The sequence below is a fragment of the Pseudorca crassidens genome, chromosome 20 (assembly GCF_039906515.1).
Source record: "Pseudorca crassidens isolate mPseCra1 chromosome 20, mPseCra1.hap1, whole genome shotgun sequence".
In the NCBI taxonomy this organism is placed as follows: Eukaryota; Metazoa; Chordata; class Mammalia; order Artiodactyla; family Delphinidae; genus Pseudorca; species Pseudorca crassidens.
Genome location: NC_090315.1, coordinates 9,664,434 through 9,685,268, shown reverse-complemented (window position 1 = coordinate 9,685,268; position 20,835 = coordinate 9,664,434). Strand labels below are relative to the sequence as shown.

The 20,835-nt window shown below is 49.9% G+C and overlaps 1 protein-coding gene across 8 annotated transcripts in view; it reads left to right on the top strand.

Moving 5' to 3' along the window:
* The window catches only part of BICRA (BRD4 interacting chromatin remodeling complex associated protein), a 76,031-nt gene that overhangs the window by 37,790 nt on the left and 17,406 nt on the right, over nt 1–20,835 (top strand). For 6 of the 8 annotated variants that reach the window (XM_067720037.1, XM_067720040.1, XM_067720034.1 and 3 more), the window contains 4 exons: nt 13,871–13,971; nt 16,051–16,096; nt 16,198–16,240; nt 18,241–18,306. In XM_067720037.1, the coding sequence (XP_067576138.1) occupies nt 16,056–16,096; nt 16,198–16,240; nt 18,241–18,306 (150 nt within the window). In that variant the 5' untranslated portion in view covers nt 13,871–13,971; nt 16,051–16,055. Of the gene's footprint in view, nt 1–8,702; nt 8,878–13,870; nt 13,972–16,050; nt 16,097–16,197; nt 16,241–18,240; nt 18,307–20,835 lie in introns of all 8 variants that reach the window. The other 2 variants (XM_067720036.1, XM_067720039.1) reach the window with 2 other exon arrangements.

Sequence of the window (20,835 nt, the reverse complement as noted above, 5' to 3'; positions counted from 1 at the left end):
TTGTTAAGAAACAGGATGAAGTGTGGCATCTTGAAACCAGGACCACAAACCCATGGCTGGCTCAGGACCTGTCCACCCAACTCCCTGGCCCTCGTGGGGTAGACCTCAGGCTCCCACTTCTCAGGACTCCCCAGTGGTTCTGCCTCAAGCATCATGTGAGAGAAATCGGGCCATGATTAGGGAAGTTCCTGACAAGTTCAGGAAGAAAAGAATTTCCACCGGGGAAGGGTAGAGGGAAGGGAGGTCGTGCCAGCAGATGCCCAGTTTCGCAGCATTTTCCTGGACGCTGGAAATGAGGCAGTGGGGTGTCCTGGAAGGCAGTCCAAGGATTTGGTGTCCCGAAGTCTGGGTTCAAATCCCAGTGCTTCCTTTTACCACTGAATAGCTTTTCAGTTTGTGTGCATTCAGCTGCAAGTAACAGTTTACGCTGATGAGTGATGGCGAAACTGTCCTCTTATTTTTTTTTAACACATTTTTTAAAATGTACTTTTTGGGGAATTCCCTGGTGGTCCAGTGGTTAGGACTTGGAGCCTTCACTGCTGTGGCCCGTGTTCAATCCCTGGTCAGGGAACAAAGATCCCGCAAGCCTCGGGGCATGGCCAAAAAAAAAAAAAAAAAAAAAACCAAATTAAAAAAAACTTTTGCTTTTTGGAATGGTTAGGACATTGGCTGAAAAACCAAAAACTATTTTTGAAAAATTTGCAGTGGAGTGTCTCCGTCCCATCTTTGTCCCATCTGCTGGGTCCCCCTCCTAGTTCATAAGTGAGTTTAGTGCTGTAGAGATCCTTCTGGAAGTTCTTTAGACCTAGAAAGGCATTTAGGATATATAGTCTTTTTTTTTTTTAAGTGGATGTATAGTTGATTTACTAGAATATGTATTCTTGTATCTCCTCCCCACTGTCTTTAAGCGGATGGTGACGTTTTATACACACTGTTCTGCATTTTACTTTCCGCACAGAACAATAGTCGTGGAGAACTTTCTCTGTCAGTATATGGAGAACATCCTTGTTCCTTTTTTAAAAATAACGTCTTTGGGGCTTCCCTGGTGGCGCAGTGGTTGAGAGCCCGCCTGCCGATGCAGGGGACACGGGTTCGTGCCCCGGTCCAGGAGGATCCCACATGCCGCAGAGCGGCTGGGCCCGTGAGCCATGGCCGCTGAGCCTGCGCGTCCGGAGCCTGTGCTCCGCAACGGGAGAGGCCACAACAGTGAGAGGCCCGCGTACTGCAAAAAAATAAAAATAACGTCTTTATTAACATATAATTCACATACCATGAAATTCACCCATCTAAAGTATACAATTCAGCACTTTCTAGTATATTCACAGGTTATATATTCAAGATTATATAATGTGTAACCATCACCACTATCTAGTTTCAGAACATTTTTATCACCCCCCCCCCAAAAAAAATTTTGTGCCCAAGAACAGCCACTTCAAATTCCTCCCTCTCCACAGCCTCTGGCAACCACTAATCTTTCTGTCTCTGTGGATTTGTCTATTCTGGACAGTTCATAAAATGGGATCATACAATATATGGTCCTTTGTGTCTGGCTTCTTCCACCCAGCATGATGCTTTCAAGGATCATCCGTGTTGTACTGTGGTGTATCAGTGCCTCGTTCCTTTTGATGTCCGAGTAATATCCCACCATACCGAGAGACCACGTTTTGTGGATCCGTGCCTCCATTGGTGGACATCTGAGTTATTTCAGCCTTTTGGCTATTGTGAAGAATGCCGCTATGGACATTTGGGTACAAGTTTTTGTGTGAATGCATGTATTCATTTCTCTTGGGTATCTATGTAGGAGTGGAATTGCTGGGTCACGTGGTAACGGTATTTAACTGTTTGGGGAGTTTCGCAGACTATTTTGCACTGAGGCCCCGCCATTCTCCACTCCCACCAGCGGTGCCTGAGGGTTCTGCTTTCTACACATCCTCACCAGCACTCATTATTGTCTGTCTTTTTGGTTGTAGCCATCCTAGTGGGTGAAGCAGTCTCCACTTGTGGTTTCGATTTGCATTTCCCTGGTGGCTAATGGTGTTGAGCATCTCTCCATGGGCTTGTTGGCCATTTGCATCCTTCATTCTTTTTTTACAGCTGCATAGTATTCCCATTTAGATGGACCCAGTTTAGTGAACCTGTTTTCCACTGATGGCCAGTGGATTACTTCCAATATCTCGCTGGTAGACACACACCTTGCCCTAAAAACCTCCTGAATGTATAATTTTGGATATGTCAGGTTGTACCTGTAGGATCAGGCCCATGAGTGAAACCTCCGGGTAAAGGGTAAATAAATAAATGTGCTATAATCTTGACCAGTATTTCCCTGTGCAGTTGATTCTCGTTCCCACGTGCCATATTTGTGAATTCATCTACCTGCTAAAATTTCTTTGTAACCCCAGCTCAGCACACCGGGTGCTTTCCCAGTCATCTACAGACATATGCAGAGCAGGTGAAAAATTTGAGTCGTCCTGCGTGCCTGTTCCCAGCTGAGATGGACCAGGGCGATCCTCTGTCTTCTTGTTTCAGCTCGTACACTGTAGCCAAGTGGCTTTTTCTTGGTCTGTTTAGTGCCGCGTTTTTCACATTTTGGGGCTTTTGGTTGCTGATTTCACTGTTTAAAATGCCCCCCAAACATTGTGCTGAAGTGTTGGCTAGTGTTCCTAAGCTCCAGAAGGCTGTGATGTGTCTCAGATGAGCTTCGTTCAGGTGTGAGTTACGGCGCCGTCGGTTATGGGTTCGCTGCGAATGAATCCGCCGTATATATTAAATCAGGTGTCTTTAAACAGAAACACACGTTAAAAACAAGGTTATGTATTGATCGGTTGATGAAAATGTTGGGACCAGAGGCTCATGAGAAGCTGTATTTCCCCCAGGAGCAATAGTTCCTTATTCTCTAATTCAGTGTTTGTGGCAACTTCGTAGAACATAACTGCCATGAATCACAAGAGTTGGTTGTGTAGGGGGTTTTTTTGTTTTTTTAAGCTGTGCCTCACCGGGATACAAATTAAGTGTAATAAAAGGCACAGACCTTAAGTGCGCTGCTTGATGAATTTTGGCGAATATTACCTATGTAACCATCACCCAGATCTGGTTACAGACCATTTCCACCATCACAGACGATTTCCTCGTGGACCTTCCTAGTCAGTACTTAGCCCTCTCCCCCTCCTGCTGCCCCCTTAAGGCAATCACACCTCCGATTTTTTTCCCCATCAGTTTCGCTAGAACTTTACTTCAAGGGGATCTCACAGTGAATGGTCTTCTGTGTCTGGCTTCCTTTCCTCAGCATGGTGGATTTGAGATTCATCCATGACCTCACCTGTATCAGTAGTTTATTCCCTTTCATTATTAAGCTGTGTTCAAGTGCGTGGATATAACATAGTTTGTTTCTCCATCTACCAGTCGATGGACACTGTGCTGTTTCCGATTTGGGGCTTTTGTGAATAATGCTGCCATGAAAATTTCTGTACAAATGTTTCTGTAGACATACTTTTCACATCCGTTAAGTCAATACCTTGGAGTGGAATTTCTGGGTTGTAGAGTAGGTATATGTTTAACCTTAGTTAATTCAGGCTTTTAGTTCTCTTCTGGAACAAAACATCTAGTTGAAGGCCATGCCAGGGATATTTGGCAACTCAGTGTTGCCAGGACGCTGGGTCTGTCTCTGATCCACTGGGCCTTCCCCCTCAGGAGTGCAAAACGGCTGCTGTAGCACTGGCCATTGTCACCATGCTTCACATCATTCTCTCAAGCAGGAAAGAGTAGGGGCAAATAATTCTTCCCAATGTAAGGCTCTGGCTTTTTTATCCAAATGTAAAAATCTTCCCGTGTCCACACTTGGCTGCAAAGGAGGCTGAGAAAGGAAGTTTCTGGCAAAGGGGCAAAAGGCCTATACTCACCGTGAGTCATCCTCTTAGGAGGGTACATTGCTGAATGGAACCAAATCCAAGTACTGTTTAAAAGGATATCAGACTGAGACTGGATGTTGGACCCTCCTGAGCCTCGGAGAGGAGCCTGTGAGGCCACATTGTCAGGGGCCTGGACACTGGCTAGGAACTGGTAGCTTGTGTTCTGTACAAGAGCAAGAGCCCCAGAAGGAAAACTAAAGAGACGGAAGCTTCTAGAGCAGTGGTCCTTGGACCAGCAGCATCAGCACCTGGGAACTTGTGAGAAATGCAAATTTTCAGCACCCCCCCCCACCGCCCCTGCCCCCAACCTGCTGATTCTGAAATCCATTCTTTTCATTCTTTATTTTAAAAGCCTTCCAGGTGATTCTGCCTGCCCACGTTTAGGAACAAGTGGCCTAAAGCATGTGTGGAATGTTGTAGGGACTTTTCTTTCCCCTTCACTTCTCTTAACTCCATTTTTTCCTGAACTTGAAGTGTTCTCTTTCGCTTGATGCCCTGGGCAGCTCTGTGTCCGGTCAGTGTAATCCCTGCTCTTGTTCCCTTCACCCCACCCCGTTACCTGTTTCACTCCTCAGAATCTCCCCCTGTTTTTCATACACTCGTATTAAGAAAAAATTCAACAACCTTTTCAGATCCCTGATTTTCTCGGCAAGTCTGTGACTTTACAGCTGCATTTAGGAGAGCGGTGAATGGCAAAAAGGGAAGAGAGAGAACATACCAAACATTTCTAGTGTGTGACTACCTGTGTAAACAAGGCTTTTAGGAGCTAGACACCAGTTGCTTTATGAGCAATCCAAGTTTTACAGGGCACGCTTTTATGTTGTTAAACTAATTCAGGGATTTTAGAACTCTAAAGGTCACTGAACATAAAGGTGGTGTCGATTTTAATTGCTCTCCAAATAGCTCTTTCTTTCTCTCTCCCCAAAAGTCTGGCTGGATGGATAGATGAAAAGAGAGATGGTGAGGCCTGGATCTGGGCAGGAATAGTGGTCATGGAGAGGAGGAGATAAAGTGGAGAGATTTGGGAGGTGGAATGGGTAAGACTTGAGTGAGGGACTTCCCTGGTGGCACAGTGGTTAAGAATCCACCTGCCGATGCAGGGAACATGGGTTCAATCCCTGGTCCGGGAAGATCCCACATGCTGCGGAGCAGCTAAACCCGTGCACCACAACTAATGAGCCTGCGCTCTACAGCCCGTGAGCCACAACTACTGAGCCCGCGTGCCACAACTACTGAAGCCCGTGCACCTAGAGCCCGTGCCCCGTAACAAGAGAAGCCACCTCAATGAGAAGCACGTGCACCACAACGAAGAATAGCCCCGTCGCTGCAACTAGAGAAAGCCTGCATGCAGCAATGAAGACCCAATGCAGCCAAAAATAAATGAATTAATTTAAAAAAAAAAAGAAAGAGTTGGGTGAGTCAGAGGTGTGAGGTCAAAGTTGGTACTTAGTCTCTAGAGAGGACTGTATCAGCTAGCTGCTGCCACATAACAAATAACCCCCAACTTTAGAGGCTGTTCTGGTTACTGTTGCTGTTTAACAAATTACCCCAAAATGTAGCAGCTTAATGGAACAATTGTATTATGCTCACAGGTTTTATGGGCCAAGAATTTGACATGGAATTTGACATAGTGGGTCTCTGCTCCATGATGTCTGCGGTCTTGGCTGGGAAGACTCGCAGGCTGGGGGCTGAGGGCTTGTTCATATGCCATGAATGGCACCTGGGCTGGGATGACTTGAAGATAAGACCATCAACCAAAGCATCTACTCATGGTCTGTCCATGTGTCTAGCTTAGGCTTCCCCATAGCGTGGTGGCCTCAGAGCGGTCAGAATTCTATTAAGGTGGCTTAGGGCTTCCAGGGTAAATGTCCTGGTGGACATGGCAGAAACTGAATTGACTCTTATGACCTAGCTTCAGAAGTCACATAGTGGCACTCCTGTTGCACTGTCCTGGTTGAAGGAGGCACAAAGTTTCCTCAATTCAAGAGGACTGGCAAGATCGCACTTTGGTAGATCATGGGAGGTTGGAGACATTATTTCAGCCATCTTTGGAAAACACAATGCGCCACAGTGGATTAAAACAAAACGGTGATTCTAATGGTTGGAATTTGGCCTTGGGTACCTCTGGCTACTTCTGTCTTACCTGGGTGTGTACAGCTGTAGGTCAGCTAGGCGGCTCTGCTTCTAGGGCTTGGCTGGCTGTGAGCTGGGATGATAGAGGTGATGGGCATGTGTCTCTTGTCCTCCAAAAGGCTAGCCTGGACTTTGTCACATGGCAGCTGGGCAAAGAGTAGGCTCAGAAACGCACACCATCACTTCCACCACATTCTGTTGGCCAAGGCAAGTCAAAAGGCCAGCCCAAGTTCAAGGGTTGGATAATAAATAGGAGGAGCTCTAAACATGGGACTAGGGAGAAGAAGAGTTTTTGGCCCCAGTGGACTTTTTTTCAGATCCCCTTACCATCAGCCCTCTCTCATTTTGCTGGGCCTCTCTTCTCAATCAGCGGATTCACAGAGTACAGTCCTTGACCCACGGAAGGCTTTGAGAGTCCTTGTGATGGGCTGCAAAGATGTCTAGAAATGCCAACTCGTTTGTGTCAGGTTGTGTTTGACTGCAAATAACGGAAAACCTAACAGTGGCTTAAACTGTAAGGATTAAGAAGTCTGGAGGCAGGCAACCCATGAGGAGTTGTTAAGAACCTAGGCTTTTTCTCTCCTCTCATCAGTTATCCTCCACAGGTAGGCTTATCAGCCTCAGATTTATTGCCTCATGATTGCAAAATAGCTGCCACAGCTCCAGTCTTCTCAACTGTATTCAAAGCTGGAAGCAAGAAGCAAAAGACTTTCTCCCTAGAGAAGCTCTGTCTTTATATTCTGGAAGAAAAACTTCCCCAAATTCTGTCTTCCCCAGAAGATTCATTGAGCAGAACCCAGCTCTGTACACTTTGGCTTTTACTTATTTGCAAAACTATGGCTAGCCTAGCTGCTAGGAAGCTTGGGAAAGTGAATGACTGATAAAGGGGATAGCAGTGCCCCGGCCTCGTCCAATTATTTTAAAGCTATTTGGGCCACAACCCACAGTAGGAAATATGTACACACAGAGACACACATAATTGAAACCAGTATCACAAACTGGTCCTTTTGCTTACCCTGTGTGATGCTTTTTAGTATTTTCTATTCTATCCCATTCCATTTGACCCTATACTCTTTAACTTAAAAAAAAAAATTCCTTGTCGCAACCTGCTAATTTGATTTCACAACCCTCAAAGGCATGACCCATAGTTTGAAAGAGACTGACTGACTCAGAACAGCGTTTGTTTACATCTTGGAATTGGCAGGGGTTACCCTGAGCAGCACCAGGCTTCTGTGAGCAGGGCGAGGAGGGGTGGGGAAACGGTGTTTGGAAAAGCAACAGCTAGACTTTGCCACATCCTCTTCTCCACCTATCACTTCCCATCAGCAAATGGTAGAGTTCCGTCGACTTTCATTTTTATGACTTGCAAATAACCCGAGGGTTACTAGCATTAAATTAAATCTAAATTAAAATTAGCCTGTTTCTGGAGCTTCGCGGGGACTTTTAATTCTGTATCCTGCTCAGCAGCCTGGCTTCTGCACAACTCCTGATGACAACGCAAAACTCCAATGGCATTCCAAGTGCCGGAGGAATTCACACGATTTTCTGGAAGGACACTTTGTCATTGTTGCATCATGGCTGTTCTCTTGAGCTGGTTGTGGTTTCGCAAGCCCAGCTTTTCCTGCTTTTTATAGCCCAGTGGTGGAGAATGAGGTTCTTCAGAATCACAGGGTCTGAGTTCAAATTCTGGCCTCACAGTGTGGTTTGGGGCAAGTGTCCTGACCCCTGGGAGCCTCAGTTTCCTGCGCTGTGGAAAACGTTCCTCCTGCCTCCCCGGGGACTGGGAGGAATCAATAGCTGTGGGGTTAGCCCAGGGCCTGATACCAAGGAAGCCCTGGGGCAGGGTGGGCTCTTCCGAGATGTATCAGTCAGCTTCGGCTGAGTGATTTGCAGTAATGAGTGAGCCCTGGATCTCAGTGGCTGACAACAGCAAAGGCTCCTCTCTCGCTCACGTGTCCGAGCTTCGTGCATTGGCTGTGGCTCTGTCCACGTATCCATGTCATGCCAGGACTTGGGCAGAACCATGCGATGGCTTTTAAAGCTTCTGCTCTGAAGGAACGCAAGACGTCCACTCCCCTGTGCGTAATTTGGGCTTGCAGCTTTGCATGCTCATTGTGTGTCCCCCGCCTCCCCTGGTCACTTTTTCAAAAGCTTTTTGAGTATGTGTGTGTCGAGGAAGGAGAGGGACGTCTAATGTCACCCCTGGTTGAGAACCACTAGTCATGATCTTCCCCAAAGTCAAGGACTGGGTCTGCTTTTGTTCATGACGGTATCCTCAGCTCTCCCCCATGCTGGCCACAGAGCGGGAGATCAGTAAATGCCTTTCTCACCAGGCTGCTCTTCGAACGAATGATTGGGTTTGTTTAACCCCCTGTGCAAATTCATTTGTTCACCCCACAAATATTTAGTGACACCCTACCATGTGCCATGCTCTGTGCAGGCTCTGGGTGTCCCACAGGGAACAAAACAGACAAAAATCCCTGTCCTTGGGGGGGTTGACATTTTGGTGAGGGAGACAGACAATAAAAACTCAGAGAGACGTATGATTTTTTGATGTTCAAGTATTTTCAAAGTAAAACATTTTCATTTTGGAAAACCACAAATGTGCACAAAGTAGAATAGTAAAACATGGACCCCATCAACCAACTCTTTGCCAATTTTCAGTTTTCCGCCACTCTGACAGACCAGCGCTGTCCAAGAGAGCTTTCTGCCACCATGGGAATGTTCTAGATCTGCGGTGTCCTGTGTGGTAGCAACCAGCCCCGTGTGGCTGTCAAGCCCACGAAATGCCGCCACCGTGACCGCAAACTAAATGTTTAATTTCCTTTACACTTTTAAGGTAAATCTTTTTTATTTACAACTTTCATATTCCTCACTGTTCCCTTCTTTTCCCATTTGTTTATTGCAGTAAAATATACATAACAAAACTTACCATCTCAGCCATTTCGAAGTGTGCGATTCAGCGACATGAAGTGCGTTTGCGTAGTTGTGCAACCTTCACCCCCATCCTTCTCCAGAACTTGTAGCATCTTGCAGAACTGAAAGTCTGCACCCACTAAACAATAACTCCCGGTTTCTCCTCCCCTGCCCCCAGTCCCTGGCAACTGCCATTCTACTTCCTGTCTCTCCGTCATAAGTGGAATCAGATGGTATCTTTGTCTTTTTGTCACTGACTCACTTCACCTAGCTTAAGGTCATCCATGCCGTTGCCTGTATCAGAATTTCCTCCCTGAATGATACTCCATTGTAAATAGACACCACGTTTGGCTTCCCCATTCATCTGTTGATGGACACTTGGGTTGTTTCTACCTTTTGGCTCTCGTGAATAGTGTTGCTGTGAACGTGGGTGTATACATATGTCTTCAAGACCCTGCTTTCAATTCTTTTGTGTATATATCCAGAAGTGGACTTGCTGGGTCATATGCTAATTCTATTTTTAATTTTTTGAGGAACCGCCAAAGTGTTTTTCACAGCAGCTGCAACATTTTACGTTCCCAATAACAGAGCACCAGGGTTCCAGTTTCTCCAGGTCCTCGGCAAGACTTGTTAATTTTTGGTTTTTTGATAGTAGCCATTCTAATGGGGGTGAGGCAGCATCTGTGGTTTTGATTGCATTTCCCTAATGATTGGTGGTGTTGATCATCTTTTCCTGTGCTTATGGCCATTTGTATATCTTCTTTGGACAAATAACTACTCAAGTCATCTGCCCTAATTTCATTTCATTAGCTTGAACTTAAATGCGCGTAGTCACACATGGCTAGTGGCTTCCGTATTGGACAGCGCGGGTCAGTATGCCCCTGAACTCCCAGAACTGGATTATTTTGCAGTAAATCACAGACATTTTATCATTTCACCCCTACGTATTTTAGGATGTATTTCTAAAAGGTAAGGACTCTAAAGGAAAAAAAGCAGAAAAACAAAAACACGATGCCATTGTTATACCTGGAATCTTAATCACAATTTCTTAGTATCATCAGGTATCCAGACAGCATTCAAATTCTGTCTTTCCACTCTTAGTGGGTTCACTTGTGTCTTTCAAGGCGCCCTCTGTCTGCCAGGTTGAGAGCTGCAGGATCCCGGGTAGCCCTGTGCACGAGTGGGCAGGGGGCACGTATCACTGGTTGTGTGTGGCCCATGGTCTCCCATTCAACACTCTATTTAGCCTCGTTTATCTCACCTAACAAATAGGGTAACAACAGGGGTTTGGAAGGACCCAAGGAGACCTGGTACCTGGCAGTTTAAGTCGGACCACGTGCATAATCAAATGATATGTAAACCCTTCCATGTGGTAACTCCATTTTTAGTTTTTTCAGGAGCCTCCATACTGTTCTCCATAGTGGCTGCACCAATTTCCATTCCCACCAACAGTGCAGGAAGGTTCCATTTTCTCTACACCGTCTCCAGCATTTATTATTTGTAGACTTTTTAACGATGGCCATTCTGACTGGTGTGAGGTGATACCTCACTGTAGTTTTGATTTGCATTTCTCTGATAATTAGCAATGTTGAGCATCTTTTCATGTGCCTGTTGGCCATTTGTATGTCTTCTTCGGAGATACGACTATTTAGGTGCTCTGCCCACTTTTTGATTGGGTTGTTTGTTTTGTTGTTATTGAGTTGTACGAGCTGTTTGTATATTTTGGAAATTAAGCCCTTGTCAGTCATATCATTTGCAAGTATCTTCTCCCGGGCTATAGGTTGTCCTTTCCTTTTGTTTATGGTTTCCTTTACTGTGCAAAAGCGTATAAGTTTGATTAGGTCCCATTTGTTTATTTTTGCTTGTATTTCTATTGCCTTGGGTGTAAACCCTTCAAATGTGGCAAAAGGCACCAGGTGGAAAAGCTGGGGCCTGGGGACTTTTGTCCAACCTGACTGGGCTGTGGCCAGAAAGCTTTGGGAGTTGCCACGCTAGGTAAGATTCACATGGCAGCTAAAATGACTGTGTAACAGGATCTGTCGCTTACGAAATACTCTACTGCACCTGAGGATTAAAGGCCTAAGAGCCTCTCCACTGCCGCACGCGAAAATAAGGACTATGGTTGTGCCCATTTTACAGATGAGGACACTGAAGCCTAGAGCGGTGAGGTCACTTGCCCGACTTCAGCCCATGTGTGGGGAAGTGGGGATTTGAACTTCTGACTCCAACCCCAGACTGTCACCCCATGCTGGGCCTCTTGGCATCAACCTGATAGCGACATAGATGCCAACCCTGGCACCTGAACGGGGGACCCATCTCAGAGGAACCCCGGACCTGCTGATCATCGACAAATGGTTTTCTTTTTATTATGGAAACTTTCAAGAAGACGTGAATTAACTAGAATGGTGTACTGAAGCCCCCAGGTAGCCATCATCCAGCTCTCACAGTTACCAACATTTGCCATGTCTGTTAGCTCTCCTCCCCTACTACAACTCTATGCTGATTATTTATTTTGTACAGTTTATTAAAGGTAAAATTAACAGGCGTTGAATTGACATGTGTTGACATACACAAATCTGAGCTGTGAATTTTTAAACCCCCATGTAACGGACTCCCCATCACCATGCAGAGCCTTGCCCTCTCCCCGGAAAGTCCCCCTCATCCATTGGTCCGCTGTGACCGTCTGAATGAAAACACATGGATAACAGATTCTCACAGGCTGGAGCCTCCCACTGGACATTCACCCGCAGATCCCGTTTGGAGAGCCCTGTTCAGGAGACACCCACCTCCTGGCTCTACTTCTGGTCCGACGTTTACAGAACTTGGGCCACACCCAAAGCGTGGGGCAGGGAGGAGGGGAGAACCCACATGCAGCTGGCGGCTCTCACAAAGCCGCCTGGTCCAGGGCAGCGCACCTGGAATCGAGATGGGCCAGGATCCCGTGTTCCAGGGTCTTGTGACAGATGCTTTCTAGATCTTTCTGGGGCCTGGGGCTCTCCATAAAAAGGAGAAGCAGCTCTCGTTCCTCCTCTCTCTTCCATCTGCTCTCGCTTTATCGCTTTTTTGGATCTGAGCTATCCCAGGCATTCACAAAATGCTAACAAAGGCTGTCACCCAGCTTCGTCTTATCTTGACGCTGTGGCCATGCTGGCTTCACATTTAAAAGAGAAACAATATGGGGCTTCCCTGGTGGCGCAGTGGTTGAGAGTCCGCCTGCCGATGCAAGGGACGCGGGTTCGTGCCCCGGTCCGGGAGGATCCCACGTGCCACGGAGCGGCTGGGCCCGTGAGCCATGGCCGTTGAGCCTGCGCATCCGGAGCCTGTGCTCCGCAACGGGAGAGGCCACAACAGTAAGAGGCCCGTGTACCGCAAAAAAAAAAAAAAAACCAGTATGATGAGAGGACCGTCTGTGGGATAGTGGTTAAGGGTGGGGACTCTGCAGTCAGCCTACCTTGGCTCAGACCCCAGCCTGACCACTGACCACTGGAGGGATCTAGGGCATATGGCTCACCGTTCTGAGCCTCGCCTTCCTCATCTGTGGAATGGGGCTGCGAAAAGCACCTGCTTCATAGGGATTCAAAGATGGTGAACAGGCTAATCCGTGCAGAGTACTTAAAACCAGCAGCCACCATCATCATCATCATCATCATCACAGCCACCACCATTATTGTCATCAGGTCAATCCTTGTTATTCGTGGATTCCATATTTGTGAATCCGCCGATTTGCTAACATTGATAACCCCCGAGTCAATACTCACGGCGCTTTCCTGGTCACGTGCAGACGTGTGTAGAGCCGTGAGTCTATTTGAGTCTCCCGATGCGCGTGCTCCCAGCTGAGGTCGAACGCGGCGACCCTCTGCCTCTCTGTTCAGCGCGAGAGCTATAAACAAGCATCCTCTTTAGTGCCCTGTTGTTTTGCACTTTTGTGCTTTTTGTTGGTGGTTTTGATCTTAAAGACGGCGCCTCCCGTGTAGGGCTGAAGGGCCGCCCAGTGTTCGTAAGCACAGGAAGGCTGCGATGTGCTCTGGAGAAATCGCGCGTGTGAGATGGCCCGCCCTCAGGCATGAGTTATAGCGCTGTTGGCCTTGAGCTCAGTGTGAGCGAATCAAGGATTTATATTAAATAAGGTGTCTTTATTGTTTTTATTATTTCTAAAATAAATTTATTTATTTATTTATTATTTATGGCTGAGTTGGGTCTCCGTTGCTGTGCGTGGGATTTCTCTGTTTGCGGCGAGTAGGGGCTACTCTCATTGCGGTGTGCGGGCTTCTCACTGTGGTGGCTTCTCCTGTTGCGGAGCACGGGCTCTAGGCGCGTGGGCTCAGTAGTTGTAGCACACGGGCTCTGTTGCTCCACGGCATATGGGATCTTCCCGGACCAGGGCTCGAACCCGTGTCCCCTGCATTGGCAGGCGGATTCTTAACCACTGCGCCACCAGGGAAGTCCCAAACAAGGTGTCTTTAAACAGAAACACACATAAACCAAGGGGATATATTGATGGGTTGATGAGAATGGGACCAGAGGCTGGCAGGAAGCTAACCCCGTCTTTCCCCAGGGGCGGCAACTCAGTGGCCGTAATCCCAAATTCACAGTGACCTTATGGGACATAAGCACCTCAGATGACAAGACCTGACTGTATTTTGCTAGATTGAAGTGCTGAAGGATTATACCATATAATGTTATATACTATTGCATGATGTGTGTGTGTGTGTGTGTGTATACACACACACACACACACACACACACACAGTATGTGTAGATATAGTGCGGTGTGTCTGCTTATATATATGTGATAATGTACAGTGTTGTTTCCTGTAGTTTTAAACTTGTATTTGACCTCTCGTCTCTCTGACTACATCCTTCTCCTTTTCACTGACTGTCCCACTCACAGCCTCTCTCTCATTCTCTCTCCACAGCTGGCCCCCGAAAGGACGCTCCCCACGTCCCCAGCTGGGGGCCCTGCGTAGACCTGGAGTGGACACCCCCTCCTTCCCTTCATGATTCGTTTGTAGCGCAGGTAACCAGCCAAGCATCCCGCTCATTCCCGGAGGGGCCGTGGTCCCCCGTCCACCTCCCCGGAAGGGACGTTCCTTCTTGGAAGAGCCTGGCTCAGCCACATCCTTCAGCCCCTCCCTCTCCAGCCTGGGCCCCCTGGGTCATTCGGGCCATTCCCCCAACCTCCATGCCATCTGCAGCCAGGATCTCCCTCCCCGCTTTCCGTCTTCTCCAGATTCTCTGCAGATCCTGCCTTGTCATTCCCTAGCCAGGCCTTGCCCACCTTAGGCTGGTTGGGAAGGGCAGGGGCTCGTAGGCCACAGAGCTGGTGACCTGGGAAGACAGTGGGTGTGGGCGGAGATATGAAGCCGGAGAGAGTGTGTTATCTTGCTGCACCGACGCAGCAAGAGCCTTGGAAGGGCCTCTCTGGGGCAGTCCCCGGGGCCAGCTCTAGAGGCGAGGGTGATTGGTGTGTGAGGCTCCGGGGCCGTGTGTTTCCGTTCTAGACTGGGCTTGTTAACCCAGGGCCCACGAAGTGTGTACGTATGTGCATATGTATGTGTGTGTCCCATGACACACTTCCCCCTGGGAAAGAACGTGTAACGTTTCTGGCCCACATGCATGTTTCTGGCAAGAGGGTCTTTTGCTTTCATCAGACTCTCCAAGGTACTGTTCAGAGAAGACCCTGAACTAACCATGTGGGGTCCCTCCCTGAGATTCTTTGTGTCACAGAGCCGTCGAGGGTAATAGGGGCTGTAGTGGCGATCAGGAAGTTCAGAGAATGCTATTGGGGGTTAGGGGTTGTGACCCAGCTGAGAGCACAAGTAAGATTTTGTGTGTGTTTGGCGGGGAAGAGGGGGGCGGTGCACGACAGTCACCATGTCCTCACCATCCCCCTCCCCCTACCAAGAAGAAAAAGAGAGGCTAAGAACTCCACAGCCCTGGACTGGGATTGTGTGTGATTTCTCGTGTTCTGTCTGCGCGGTTGGGAGGGAAGGATGTGTGGGCTGATGGAAGGATAGGCGGATGGGGACTTCCCTGGCGGTCCAGGGGTTAGGACTCAGTGCTTTCCCTGCCCGGGCCCGGGTTCAGTCCCTGATTGGAGAACTGAGAGGATGCAAGCCTCTCAGTGTGGCCCAAAAAAGTAAAAAGGAGGAGTGGGTGGAAGGACGGGTCCGTTTGTGTGTTTGGAAGACGAGGAAGATGGGTGGTTGGGTGGAAGTTTGGAAAGATGGGTGCGTGGAAGCTTGGTGGGATGTCCGGAGCAGTGGTGGTTGGCGCAGGGGTGGATGGGCAAACACAGAGAACTTGTTTTCTCACTTGTAAAATGGGGCACACGGCATCCCTTTCCCATGGGGGCTGAACAAGCTAACATTTGTGAAACGCTTGGGACAGTGCCTGGCGTTTGGTAAGCAGGAGACAAATGTTAGCCGTCCTCATCATTCCGACAGGCTCAGCCCGGCTCCGGCGGTTCCTCTGCCTCAGAGCGCCCACCCTCCTGGTCCCTCTCCCTCTCTCTTCCCTTCCTTGAGAACCACGCTGCATGTGTCTTCCAGGGGGACCCAGAACCCGGGCCCCTTCATGCCGCCTCCCCTCCCTCCCTCCTTCACCCAGTCACGTGTAGGACAGGAGCACAGGCTTGGGGCCAGACTTCTGGGTTCAGGCCTGGCTCTGCCACCTGCTAGCTGGGAGGCAGAGAACCATGGTCTCAGCTCTTCCTTTTACTCATCTGCAGAGCGGGGGTGGCAGGACTCACCTCGAGGGATACTGTGGGGATTAAATGAGTTACATGTGTGTGAAGCACTTAGCACGGGGCCTGCATGTGATCAGGACTCAGTCTGGGTTGATGTCATCACCATCGTCATCAGATGCTGGGGAGAGAGAGGGAGGAGGAAGAGGCAGCTGTCTGTCTCTGATCAGGAGGTTCTGGTACAGAGGGCACCTGCCCCACCCCTACCCATGCCCCTAGACTTAAGGGGACAGAAACCCTGACCCCTCCAGGGGTCTTGGCCCCAGGGAATGGTCCTTGCAGGGAGGGTCCTGGCACGCTGCCGACATCTAACTTGTCTCCCTTGCCCTCTTCCCGCCCCGCCCCATCCAGTGGCGATGGATGATGAGGATGGGAGATGCTTACTAGACGTGATTTGGTGAGTAATGGGCTCCCCACCCCACCCCGCCCTCCCCCACCCTCTCCCTCCCCTCCCCTGTCCCTCATCTCCTCAAATATCTCTCCTCTCCTCTCTTTCAGTGACCCTCAGGCCCTCAATGACTTCTTACATGGATCTGAGAAGGTGAGTGCTGGGGCAGAGAGAAGCATCCCCAGGGCAGGGGCCTGTGGAATTGGGAGCTGAGAGACGCTCCCCCCTGATTCAGTAGACATCTGCCCCTTGCCTTCCCTGAGCCAGGCCCCAGGGTTATGGCAGAGAGTGAAAGAGCTGGCAAATCCCTGCCCTCACTCCATACACATCTCCTTGGTAAACAGAGCAACCAGAGAGCTAATAAAGGTGATGGTGGGAAGCACCATGCAGAGCAGCATAAGAAATAATAATGTCACTTGCACAACAAAAGAGGTTTAAAAGAAAATGAATGGGAGGCAGAAGCAGGGGCTTCTCTAGCTGGTGTGAACCTGAGGGATCAAAGGGAGGTGCCCATGGCACTCTGGGCAGGGGAAGGACAGGTAGGAAGCTTGGAAAGTTTGAGAAAGAAGGCCTGTGGGGCCGGAATGAAGGGGAAACTAGAAGGTGGTAAGACTGGAGTGGACAGAAGTCACCAGGTCATGAAGGGCTTGGAGGACCTTGATTGAGGAGTTCAGACTTTATTCTGAACGTGACAGGCAGTTCTGATGGGTTATTAAGCAGGAGAATGCCACATTCTGTTTGCACTCCAGAGAATGGAACAAAGTGGGGGAGAGTGGATGTCTGTTGAGCCATGAGGAGCTGTATCAGTCACCTACAGCTGCATAACAAGTTATCCCATCCCTTAGTGACTTAAAACAACATTTGTTAGAGCTCTCAGTTTCTGAGGGTCAGGAACTGGGGAGTGGCTTAGCTGGGTGTCTAGCTCAGTGTCTACCCTGAGTAGCAGTCAGGATGTTGCCTGGAGCCGCTGTCATCTGAGGGCTTGTCTGGGGCTGGAGGATGTGCTTCCACAATGACTCACTGCCGTGGCTGTTGGCTGGAGACCTCAGCTCCTCACCATGTGGGCGTCCCCATAGGATTGCTTGAGTGTCCTCACAGCATGGCAGCTGGTTCCCCCAGAGCAAGTGACCCAAGGGAGAGAGCCAGGAGGAAGCTCAGTGCCTTTTATGACCTAGTCTCCAAAGTCACACACTGTCACTTCCGTCATACTGCATTTACTAGAAGCGAGTCACTAAGCCCGCCCACACTCACAGGGAGGGAACGGAGCTCTGCTCCTTGAGAGGGGATGTATCACATAATTTGTGGAGCGGAGGCGAGTGTGGAGTGGAGGTCGGTGGCCTGGGCCCCAGGGCAGGCACAGGAGCAGGTGCCAGGCGCTGGCTCTGGGATCTGTCTGGGAGGCAGAATCACTAGACTTGCTGGTGGATTAGATGGTGAGGAAGAAAGAGCATCCAGAATGCCTCTTGGACTTGACCTGAGCAGCTGAGTGGGTGGTGGTACCGTTCTCTGAGACTGGGGGTTCGAGGTGGATTGTAGAAGTCCAAGGGCGGCTATTGGATATACCAGGCTGGGGTTCTGGAAGAAGATCAGCTGGACAGAGACACTGGGGAGGCTTGGCTGTGGACAGACATTCACTGGGCGCTTGGGGCCTGTTCTAGGCATTGCCCATGTCTGCGGGAACGAGACAGGTCCCTGTGCTCCTAGACACGGGAACAGCACGCACATTAGGTGCCCGGGTGGCAGGGCGTGCCGGGTGCTTGGGCTGGGCGGTGGAAGGAGTGACTTAGTAGGAAGGGACTGACAGTTGTCGGGAGGACGTGACAAAGGTGACAGGCCCTGCCAGATGTGTTACCAAAGACGCTTGAGCAAAGCCACGGAGGCAGGATTCTAGAGTTCAAGGCAGGCGTGTCGGGAGAGGCTCGGACTCAGTGCTGGGGTTGCCTCGCATTTTAATCTTGCAGCCAAGCCCCTTTCTTTGGGGCATCTTTTCTGGAGGCGGAGTTTCCTGTACCCCTCGAATCTCCCCCTCAGCCCCCCCACCTCGTCTTTGTCTTTTTGTCCCATGTAACCCTAAATCGGTTTTTGTTCTAGAGGTGGGCCGGCCCACTGCCCAGCTGACCTTTGACCTTGGGTGGGGGCGGGTCTTGTTGCAGCTTGACAGTGATGACCTCCTGGATAATCCCGGGGAGGCCCAAAGTGCCTTCTATGAAGGTCCTGGGGTAAGTGGCCCGGGGGCTCGGGGCCTGTGGTGGCAGCCAGTGGGGGAGGGGAGAAAGGGTCACACTGTCCCCTTAGGCACTTTGCCGGGAGGGGGTCAGGGGGCAGTCACTGAGAAGCAGTGTGGGGTGGAGGTGAGGCCGGAGTTGCTGGACCCCCAGCTGTGCCCTCAGGCCCCTCAGAGAAGGAGGTGTGGTCCTCAGTCCCTGGCCTTGGAGGGCAGCTGCTACAGAGGTGGTACAGAGGCAGAGGCTGGCTGTGGAGTTCACAGTGGGCAGGGCGGGGGTGGGGGGTGGGGGTCCTGTCCCGGCCCAGCCACGGGTGGAGTATGTGACCTGGGGGAAGGGGATCGACTGTTGTGGATCTCAGTCTCCACCTGGAAGAGGAAGGCTGGGGTGATGAGCAAAGCCCCGAGCGGGGAACACAGTGGACTTCTATCGAGCACCTACTGTGCGACGGGCCATTACTCAGTGCCAGCCGTCCCTCCCTCTTCTTCCTCTCCTGTGGCCTCTCCCCTCCACACTTCGCTCCCCATCCCTCCCCCTCCTTTTTCCTCCTCCCCCCCTCTTCTCTCTCCCTCCCGCTCCCCCCTCCTCCCTCTTCATCAACATAACTATCAGTTACCGAATACCTATCATATACCAGGCCCTTTACAGTAGTTTTCATTTAATCCTCGCAACAACCACAGTAACACTCCAAATACTTTATCTGGCGTAATATAAATGACTAAATCCAGAACCCAACAAACAAACCTTATGTTCGTGTTATTACATTTACATGTTATTTACATTACATTACAATAACAATACGCATTATTCTTACCCATGCCGTCCTCTTTTAATACCCATAACGTCCCTGGTCAGGTTCTCAGTACCTCCTGTATGTGACGTCAGTGAATGTCACGACTGTCCTAGGAGGCGGGTTTGGTTATGGCCATTTAGCCGTTAGGAACTCAGAACTGCCTGGTCCTTGGTTGGGGGCTGAGCCGGAGCCCCATCCTGCCAGGCACTGCCCTCCACTCCGCAGCAGGGTGACCCCTTTCCCCGGTCTGGGAGGCAAGGAGGGAGCAGTGCCCACCTCACTGGGCTGTTATTAACAACAACGTGGACAGTAATAATGACAGTAACAACGCTAGATGTTTCCCGCGTGCCAGCCAAGAGCCAGGTACTGCTCTGAGCCCTCCACTTGGATTAACTCAGAATCTTTCAAACTACAGGTGTTGTTGTTCTTTTTTTTTCTTTTTTTTTTATTTATTTATTTTTGGCTGCGTTGGGTCTTCATTGCTGTGCGTGGGCTTTCTCTAGTTGCGGCGAGCGGGGGCTAATCTTCGTTGCGGTGTGCGGGCTTCTCATTGCAGTGGCTTCTCTTGTTGCAGAGCATGGGCTCTAGGCATGCGGTCTTCAGTAGTTGTGGCTTGCGGGGTCTAGAGCGCAGGCTCACTAGTGGCGCACGGGCTTAGTTGCTCCACGGCATGTGGGATCTTCCCGGACCAGGGCTCGAACCCGTGTCCCCTGCATTGGCAGGCAGATTCTTAACCACTGCGCCACCAGGGAAGCCCCCGAACTACAGGTTTTGATCCATTACCTGGTCAAGTATCAGTGGGTTTTCCATGCCATTGGCATGATTATTACTTGTAGAATATTTGCTCAAAAATGCGTGCATGTATCGATTACACACTCGTGTCCTGGATTGCCATCCCGGAAAGCATTTAAGAAACATCAGGTTCGGGACCTCCTTGGTGGCGCAGTGGTTGGGAGTCTGCCTGCCGATGCAGGGGACACGGGTTCGGGCCCTGGTCTGGGAAGATCCCACGTGCCGCGGAGCGGCTGGGCCCGTGTGCCACAACTGCTGAGCCTGTGTGCCACAGCTGCTGGAGCCCGCCCATCTAGAGCCTGCGCTCCGCAACAGGAGAAGCCACTGCAATGAGAAGCCCGCGCACTGCAACGAAAACCCAACGCAGCAAGCAAGCAAGCAAGCAATCAGTCAGTCAGTCAGGCTCATGTCGCGCTGGGCACCAAGTGAGGCTCCCGTCCGGTAGCTGCTCAATCAGTCAGGCTCACATCGCGCTGGGCACCAAGTGAGGCTCCCGTCCGGTAGCTGCTGCCGCTGCTGCCTTTAACAGAACCGCACGATCTTTTATCTGAAACCTTTGGGGCCAGGCTTGTTTTGGAATTCAGGGTTTTTCAGATACTGGAAAGGTGATGCAGAATATGTGTGTGCGGCACGTAACATAACACACTCGCTTTTCTGTGGTCGGACTTAAGGCGAGTCACATTACGTGGATGAATTATGCCTTTCCCTCAGAGCATCACCTGAGTTCCGTTCAGGATTTACAGCCTACAGTTAGCAAAACGTTTGTGGTTTCCAGAGCCTTTCGGGTTTGGGAATTGCAGATAAGTATTACGGGCCTGTACGGCTGTTCAGAAAATGGTTTTTATTACATTCTGCTGACGTGCGCAGATGGGGAAACAGGCTGGATTAAGCAAGCCCCAGGTTGCCCAGCCCAGCCCTGGCAAAGCTGGCATTTGAAC